The sequence below is a fragment of the Hemibagrus wyckioides genome, linkage group LG05 (genome assembly GCF_019097595.1).
Source record: "Hemibagrus wyckioides isolate EC202008001 linkage group LG05, SWU_Hwy_1.0, whole genome shotgun sequence".
Classification (NCBI taxonomy): Eukaryota; Metazoa; Chordata; class Actinopteri; order Siluriformes; family Bagridae; genus Hemibagrus; species Hemibagrus wyckioides.
In genome coordinates this window covers 28716759-28726758 of record NC_080714.1, presented here as the reverse complement: position 1 = coordinate 28726758, position 10000 = coordinate 28716759, and the positions used below count along the sequence as shown (strand labels likewise).

Genomic DNA, 10000 nt, shown 5'->3' with positions numbered 1-10000 from the left:
GGTTCTCCCCCTGATCCTCTGCAGAACCTGAACTTCACAGGGTTCCGTAAGATCCTGAAGAAACACGATAAGATCCTGGAGACGCAGCGTGGAGCCGACTGGCGTGTGTCACACGTGGAGGTCGCACCCTTTTACACGTGCAAAAAGATTACACAGCTTATCTCTGAGACTGAGGTACATTCACACACACACACACACACACACACAGCAAGCTCACATCGTTTGATAGACAGAATGTGTTTATGATGATGTACTATTCTGGCATCCTAATGTGTGATTTGGGACGCAGCCCATCACAGTCTACATGCTTGGGATTAATGATAAGTGTGTTTTCTTGGCTGTGTCCCAAACCATGTATCAAATAGTGGTACATAGCTAAACATTTAGTAACTGTGCAGCTGCGTCCGGCCGCATCCTAAACCACACAGCTGATGCCTTGTTTAGTAGAAGAGGTAGTATGTGATTTGGGACTCCGTCCATGACTGTGTGCAGTTGTAATTAACAGGGATTTGAACAAACGGGCTGCGTCCCAAACCACACACCCCTGAACTAAAGAGATTATCAGATATGTTATGCCTTACTGACACACTGTTTTTTTTAATGATCAGTAATATCAGTAAGCGTTTGGGACACAGCCCCCTGCAGCGTTAAAGAAAACTTTGTAGTGAAGGAGAAATACCTTTGTTCCCTTAAACAGTATAGATTCTACAGTCTGCCTGTCATTTAATACTTTAACACAGTACACGCACACACACACACGCACACACACACGCACACACACACAGTTTTGTTGACTTTTGACCCTGTGTGTTTAAGACTCTGGTCACCACAGAGCTGGAGGGCGGAGACCGGCAGAAAGCCATGAAGAGACTGAGAGTCCCACCACTGGGGGCAGCTCAGGTACACACACACACACATATATATATATACACATACACACACACACACACACATATATATATATATACACACACACACACACACACACACATATATATATATATATACATACTCAAATGTGTGTCTGGAAGGTTATAGTGGTTCTTACGTGTGTGCTTCATCCTCAGCCTGCTCCTGCATGGACTACGTTCAGAGTTGGACTGTTCTGCGGAATCTTCATCGTCCTCACTGTCACCTTCATCCTCAGGGGTACTGTCCTCTTCCTCACAGTGTGCACTAACACTACAGCCTTAAAGCACACTAGAGCATTATTACAGTATTATTACAGCATTAACGCAGCATTAATACAGAAATATTACAGCATTATTACACTATTATTATAGAGTTATTACAGCATTATTACAGCGGACATGAACCTCAGGTGTGTCTCATTCCACACTTTGTCCTGCATTACTCCCGTATAGACTAATGGCACGCTAATAGTCTCCACTATTTTGGGAAATTTATCATGTCATGAAAACTGTTAGACAGAGAAGTAGATATTTATTTATTTATTTATAATTATAATATAATTTAATTATAATTTATAATAAATCTTGTTTTTAAGCTTGAAATGTCATGTGATCAGTCTCATTGGACTTTCTTTGACCATACACAGCACTAATGACTGTTTAGAATATCATATATCTGCCTGTGATATTTATTAACTCAGTACAGGAAGTGACTCGGTCTGAGCTCCTGGTTTCCTCTCCACAGGTGCGTTTTATTTCCACGACAAGAACATCTGGCCCATGGTGAGGATGTACCGCGGCAGCTTCCTGCTCATCCAGTTCCTCTTCCTGTTGGGCATCAACACGTACGGCTGGAGACAGGCTGGAGTCAATCACGTGCTCATATTCGAACTAAACCCGCGCAACAACCTGTCTCACCAGCACCTGTTCGAGGTACACACACACACACACACACACACACTGTATTACTATATGCGGTTCTGATAACAGTTTGTTTTGGTGATAGATAATTATCTAAGGAATAAAGACTGTGTGTGTGTGTGTGTGTGTGTAGATCGCAGGCTTCCTGGGTGGGTTATGGTGTGTCAGTATCCTGTTGTGTCTCTACGCTGACTCCACCAGACTGCCCATGCAGGCCAGTCCTCTCATCCTGTACGGTCTCATGTTCCTCTTCCTCATCAATCCCTTCAAAACCTTCTACTACAAATCCCGCTTCTGGCTCCTCAAATTGCTGGTGAGACACACACACACACACACACACACGTTCTGTCACTGTGTGTCACTGTCCTATTATGCTTTAATTCAGCCGCCCGAGACGATAAACCCACATGTGATTACTGTTAGTTGGATAGGTACGTCACTAGCAGGCTGTAGTGTGTGTGTGTGTGTGTGTGTGTGTGTGTGTGTGTTTAAGAGTTAAATGTGCATTAGCCGCAGGTGAGCGAGACAATGAACTCAATCAGTGCTGAATTGATCTGCTTGTATTCATCGAAGCTGCTGCTTTGTGTGTGTCTGTATGTGTATGTGTGTGTGGGGGGGGGGGGGTGATAGCTCTATCTCAGTAATGATTGCACAGCCACAGCCTCCAACTCTGCAGAGATGGAGCTGAATTCCATTATCAAACACACACACACAGAACCAGAAACAGAGCTGTACTGACTGGAACATTCTAGATCATTACAGACAGAAACAAGGACCAGAACAATACTGACCACACAGAACCAGAACAGTACTGACCACACAGAACCAGAACAGTACTGACCACACAGAAACAGAACAGTACTGACCACACAGAAACAGAACAGTACTGACCACACAGAACCAGAACAGTACTGACCACACAGAACCAGAACAATACTGACCACACAGAACCAGAACAGTACTGACCACACAGAACCAGAACAATACTGACCACACAGAACCAGAACAGTACTGACCACACAGAACCAGAACAATACTGACCACACAGAAACAGAACAGTACTGACCACACAGAAACAGAACAGTACTGACCACACAGAACCAGAACAATACTGACCACACAGAACCAGAACAGTACTGACCACACAGAAACAGAACAGTACTGACCACACAGAACCAGAAGAGTACTGACCACACAGAAACAGAACAGTACTGACCACACAGAACCAGAACAGTACTGACCACACAGAAACAGAACAGTACTGACCACACAGAACCAGAACAGTACTGACCACACAGAAACAGAACAGTACTGACCACACAGAAACAGAACAGTACTGACCACACAGAAACAGAACAGTACTGACCACAAAGAACCAGAACAGTACTGACCACACAGAAACAGAACAGTACTGACCACACAGAACCAGAACAATACTGACCACACAGAACCAGAACAATACTGACCACACAGAAACAGAACAGTACTGACCACACAGAACCAGAACAGTACTGACCACACAGAAACAGAACAGTACTGACCACACAGAACCAGAAGAGTACTGACCACACAGAAACAGAACAGTACTGACCACACAGAACCAGAACAGTACTGACCACACAGAAACAGAACAGTACTGACCACACAGAACCAGAACAGTACTGACCACACAGAACCAGAACAGTACTGACCACACAGAAACAGAACAGTACTGACCACACAGAAACAGAACAGTACTGACCACACAGAAACAGAACAGTACTGACCACACAGAACCAGAACAGTACTGACCACACAGAACCAGAACAGTACTGACCACACAGAAACAGAACAGTACTGACCACACAGAAACAGAACAGTACTGACCACACAGAAACAGAACAGTACTGACCACACAGAACCAGAACAGTACTGACCACACAGAACCAGAACAATACTGACCACACAGAACCAGAACAGTACTGACCACACAGAACCAGAACAATACTGACCACACAGAACCAGAACAGTACTGACCACACAGAAACAGAACAGGACTGACCACACAGAACCAGAACAGTACTGACCACACAGAAACAGAACAGTACTGACCACACAGAACCAGAACAGTACTGACCACACAGAAACAGAACAGTACTGACCACAAAGAACCAGAACAGTACTGACCACACAGAAACAGAACAGTACTGACCACACAGAACCAGAACAATACTGACCACACAGAAACAGAACAATACTGACCACACAGAACCAGAACAATACTGACCACACAGAAACAGAACAGTACTGACCACACAGAAACAGAACAGTACTGACCACACAGAAACAGAACAATACTGACCACACAGAAACAGAACAGTACTGACCACACAGAAACAGAACAGTACTGACCACACAGAACCAGAACAATACTGACCACACAGAAACAGAACAGTACTGACCACACAGAAACAGAACAGTACTGACCACACAGAACCAGAACAATACTGACCACACAGAACCAGAACAGTACTGACCACACAGAAACAGAACAGTACTGACCACACAGAAACAGAACAATACTGACCACACAGAAACAGAACAGTACTGACCACACAGAAACAGAACAGTACTGACCACACAGAACCAGAACAGTACTGACCACACAGAACCAGAAGAGTACTGACCACACAGAAACAGAACAGTACTGACCACACAGAACCAGAAGAGTACTGACCACACAGAGTAGATCCGGATCAGCGCAGAACGAGAACCACAATCACAGAATCACAGCAGAACAAACACAACATTACCAGCAAGAACCTCAGCATTGTAACAGAACCTGAACCATAGCACTACTAACCAGAACCCTGCTAATAGAACAAGAACCTCAGGAGTATCTGGCAGAACCAGAACATTCCTGGAGCGTTACACACACAGTGCTGGTGTTTGTGCAGGTCACAGAGGTGACAGAACACAAAATGTTATTAAATGGAATTCTGTCATGTGGAAAATGTCATCTGAACCCTGCAGGCACTGTGTGTGTGTGTGTGTGTGTGTGTGTGTGTGTCAGAGAATACATACTAATACAGTGGAGGACTGAACAGTTATAAAGTTATTTGTCATGTTTATAAGCTGCAGATGATAAACGTGGATCATAACATGTATTATAATTATAAATGTGTTATATATCATTAATAGATTATTAATTATATAATATTTTTCATTTATTGATCATTATTAAACAAATGAGCATTTCTTTTGGTTGAAGGTCACATGAAGGACAAATGTGATTGCGTGATACACTAACGTCTGATCGTAGCATTACACAATGCGACAGAACACACACAATCTCTTAACAAGTCAAAGCCCCGCCTCCAGATCACTGCCATTGGCTGAACAGTACAAAATTTTCTAAATTACGGCCGACTAAAATATTTCCATAACGTAAAAAATACTGATGTGTGTATGACTATTAAAGGTAACGTCACTAGCCTAGCATCATTAGCTTAGCGTTTTTATCTTAGCATCATTAGAACCTCCTGATGTCAGTTTGATCATCGTTCATGTTATGGTAAACAGCACGGTTAGTAAAGATGAGGAAGAGGTGGAGACGTTGGCTCCACCCACTGCTCTTTGATTGGCTCGGACATTAAACGGACAGTTGACGGTGTTGTGTGTTCTCCTGCAGTTCCGCGTGTTCACGGCTCCGTTCCACCGCGTGGAGTTCGCTGATTTCTGGTTGGCTGATCAGCTGAACTCTCTGGTGATCGTCCTGATGGATCTGGAGTATCTGGTGTGTTTCTACAGTGTGGAGCTGCAGTGGGGGAACGTGAATGGCCTGCTGCCCGATTATTCAGGTACCAGACCCTACAGAACCAGAACCATGACCCTGCTGACCCCAGAGAACCTGAGTCAGAATGTCACTGAGCAAACAGAACCAGGACCTGTACTACTGAGCACAGATATCAAACATTAACACATTAATGTTAATGAAACATAGTTAGAACACTACTGACACAGCGGAACCAGAACAGTACTGACCTAGAACCAGAACAGTACTGACCCCACAGAACCAAAACCGTACTCATCCAGCAAAACCGAACCACTACTGACCCAGAACCTGAACAGTACTGACCCAGCAGAACCTGCATATTTCTGATTCTGTAGAACCAGAACAACACTCAACCAACATACGTGGATCACCTCCGACCCGACAGAACCCAATCACTACTGACCCACAAGAATTAGAACTTTATTAACTCAACAGAACCTTTAAAATTTAAACCCTAAAAAGAAGAGTACTGTATTGAACAGAAACAAAACTTTACTGTTAACTAAACAGAACCAGAGCAGTGACATCACACAGAAACAGAACCAGAGCAGTGACATCACACAGAAACAGAACCAGAGGTAAAACCTTAGAATCAGAACTAAAACCTTACTCATCCCTGCAATTCCAGAACATTACTGACCCAAAGTGTGTGTGTGTGTGTGTGTGTGTGTGTGTGGACAGATGATAAGAAATGCAACAATTACTCGTATGGGCTGCGTGCCATAATCCAGTGTCTGCCTGCCTGGTTCCGATTCGTCCAGTGTCTCCGCCGTTACCGTGACACCAAGCGGGCTTTTCCTCACCTGGTGAATGCTGGGAAATATTCCACAACCTTCTTTGTAGTGGCATTCGCTGCCCTGTACAGCACACACAAAGGTAAGGGTTTACAACTACACACACCTGAGACACAACTACACACACCTGAGATACAACTACACACACCTGAGACACAACTACACACACCTGAGACACAACTACACACACCTGAGACACAACTACACACACCTGAGACACAACTACACACACCTGAGATACAACTACACACACCTGAGATACAACTACACACACCTGAGACACAACTACACACACCTGAGACACAACTACACACACCTGAGATACAACTACACACACCTGAGACACAACTACACACACCTGAGACACAACTACACACACCTGAGACACAACTACACACACCTGAGACACAACTACACACACCTGAGACACAACTACACACACCTGAGATACAACTACACACACCTGAGATACAACTACACACACCTGAGACACAACTACACACACCTGAGACACAACTACACACACCTGAGATACAACTACACACACCTGAGATACAACTACACACACCTGAGACACAACTACACACACCTGAGACACAACTACACACACCTGAGATACAACTACACACACCTGAGACACAACTACACACACCTGAGACACACCTCTCTCTCTCTCTCTCTCTCTGTCTGTCTGTCTGTCTTACTCTGTCTCTCTGTTTGTTTCTCTCTCTCTGTCTCTGTCTGTCTTTCTGTCTCACTCTGTTTGTTTCTCTCTCTCTCTCTTTCTCTATCTCTCAATTCAATTCAAATGAGCTTTATTGGCATGACAGATTCTACATGTATTGCCAAAGCAAAAAAGGGGTAAAGATTGCAAACAAAATTACAAAATCAACAAAGAAATGAATAAACCTACAAATTAATAAATAGCAAAATCTAAAAAAGCATAAAATGTGTGTGTGTGTGTGTGTGAGAGAGAGAGAGCGCATCACTGATTGGTGGACTCCTCCCTCTTGTTGTGGTAGGCGTGGATGTACGGAGCTGTCAGGGAAATACAGTCTCTTTTATCTCCCAGTAAATACTGGAGTTTTGTTTCATTCTCCAGTTTGATGAAGTCCGGACAAATCATCTCAAATTTGGAAAGAACTGTTTTGGAATTTTCTGGTAGTTTGGACAGGATGTCTCTCTCTGTCTCTATCTCTCCCTCCCTCCCTCTCTGTCTCTCCCTCCCTCTCTGTCTCTCTCTCTCTCCCTCTCTCTCTGTCTCTATCTCTCCCTCCCTCCCTCTCTGTCTCTCTCTCCCTCTCTGTCTCTCTCTCTCCCTCCCTCCCTCTCTGTCTCTCTCTCCCTCTCTGTCTCTCTCTCTCTCCCTCTCTCTCTGTCTCTATCTCTCCCTCCCTCCCTCTCTGTCTCTCTCTCCCTCCCTCCCTCTCTCTCCCTCTCTGTCTCTCCCTCCCTCTCTGTCTCTCTCTCCCTCTCCCTCTCTCTCTGTCTCTCTCTCAGAACTTGTGTATCTTCTCAGAAACAGAACCGCAGTCTGAATCGATCATTTTAAAGTGCTGTACTAAGCCTCTTGATCCGTTTTATTATTTATATACAGAGCAGTTATTTATTTATTTATTTATTTATTTGTCGTAAATGTCGCCCTTTTAAAAACCGAAGCTTTTACTTTTCTGCTCAGCTCCAGCGTTTCTGTGTCTCGGCGTTTCTCAGTGATTCCTCTCCAGCATGGATTAGATTTCAGTCCTGATGTCGGAGGTGAAGGTGTGAGGTTCCTGTTTATTATTCCCTCAGATGGAGGAAGTGTGTTGGTGCTGAGTCACTGTGCCTCGGAGGGATTCGCTCCGCCGGGGCTCCATTTCCTCTCTAACGTGTTTAGGATGCGTTAGTAAACTTCACGTTCTCGATAATAACACCGAGACGTTAAACACTGACACCGGAGGTCTGATCTTCATCCTGAAGTCTGATTCTGAACCCAAAAACAAACAATCCTCAAAAATCACCCTAAAACCTTCTCCTGTTATTATATTAGAGTATTTTCAGCACTTAGAAGTGTTTTTTGTCTCTTTGCACAAGCTCTACAATTTTTACCCTTTTACGGTTGCATTTAATCTTCTGTGAAATGATGGAGTTCAGGATTCTGTTATAGCAGCTATAAACCCTCCCCCTCATCAACCCCTCCTGACCAATCAGAGAGCAGGACAGGATACAGAAGTGAGTGGAGCTTGTTGTTTCTTTCTACTGACCATTTTGCACTATAAAGTTGCACTCAGGTGTGTGTGTGTGTGTGTGTGTTTGTGGTGCAGTGCTCAAAACAATGTTCTCTGTACAGATGTGTAGATAAAAGGGAGAAGCAGAAGTGAGAGACAGGGTGCAGTAGGTGAGGAGAGAGAGAGAGAGCGAGAGAGAAGGAGAGAGATGGAGAGAGAGAAAGAGAAACAGAGAGAAAGAGACAGAGAAAGAGAGAGGGAGAGAGGATGGAGAGAGAGACAGAGAGTGATGGAGAGAGAGAGGGGGAGAGAGAGAGAGGATGGAATGGTGTGGGAGGAGGAGGCGGGGCTGTAATTGCTCTCCTGCAGTGAGACAGACGAGTGTGTGATGCTGCAGGAATACGGATGAGGCTCCTGACTGAGAGCGGATCCTTTATGTAAACTCCTTTGTGATTGCCTTTTTTCACGCCTTGTTTGTGAGTGGTTTCAGCTCCAGCTCTAATCTGCTCTGTGAGGTGGAACTCTCCTGAGAAATAATCAGGACCAGAATCTGCTTCTGTTATCATCATAAACATCACCGTTAATCTCCTACACATCAGAGCAGGGCCGGTGATCCTCACACTTCTTCCTCTTTTTATTGTGTGTGTGTGTGTTGCTCACATGCATGTGTTAAAGCACATACTTTTATATTCACTTTACTGTTACATGTGGAACTTAAAATAAATAAATAAATAAATAAATAAATAAACAAATAAATAAATAAACAAATAAATAAAGTTAGTTCCTGTTCTCACATGCTCTGTGTTATAGCAGCTATAAACACTCCTTCCCTCCACAGCCTCTTTATTCTTTCTATTGAAGTGAAAAAGACAAAAAACAACAAATCTCAGTTGAGTGAAAAATCACCAAGACATGTAAACTCCTCTATCTATCTATCTATCTATCTATCTATCTATCTATCTATCTATCTATCTATCTATCTATCTATCTATCTATCTATCTGTCTGTCTATCTGTCTGTCCGTCTGTCTGTCTATGGTTTGATGCAAAACACATAAATAAATGAAGAGGATTAGTAAAGTACTGAGTTTAAAGAAAAAGTGTTTCTTTGGTAACACGGAGTTAATGAAAATCTAACCCACGAACACGAAGGTCTGCTGTATTAATGTGTAAATGATGACCTATCGCCACCTGGTGGACTCTGTGAGAACAATACGCATCTGTAATGGCGCCTTCTGCTCTGACGTGTTCAATACAGATGTGCTGTTAATGTACAGATGGAGTGACTCTCTCTCTGTCTCTTTCTCCCCCCCCCCCTCTCTCTTTCTCTTCTTGAATCTTGAATTTTGAATCT

At 43.7% G+C, this 10000-nt stretch overlaps 1 protein-coding gene across 1 annotated transcript in view; it reads left to right on the top strand.

Annotated features, from left to right (window-relative positions):
• Positions 1-10000, top strand: part of xpr1a (xenotropic and polytropic retrovirus receptor 1a) — a 77989-nt gene that overhangs the window by 62375 nt on the left and 5614 nt on the right. The window contains exons 5-11 of the mRNA XM_058390329.1: positions 25-174; positions 817-900; positions 1068-1149; positions 1657-1844; positions 1966-2145; positions 5503-5671; positions 6328-6522. Coding sequence (XP_058246312.1) covers positions 25-174; positions 817-900; positions 1068-1149; positions 1657-1844; positions 1966-2145; positions 5503-5671; positions 6328-6522 — 1048 coding nt within the window. The remainder of the gene's footprint in view (positions 1-24; positions 175-816; positions 901-1067; positions 1150-1656; positions 1845-1965; positions 2146-5502; positions 5672-6327; positions 6523-10000) is intronic.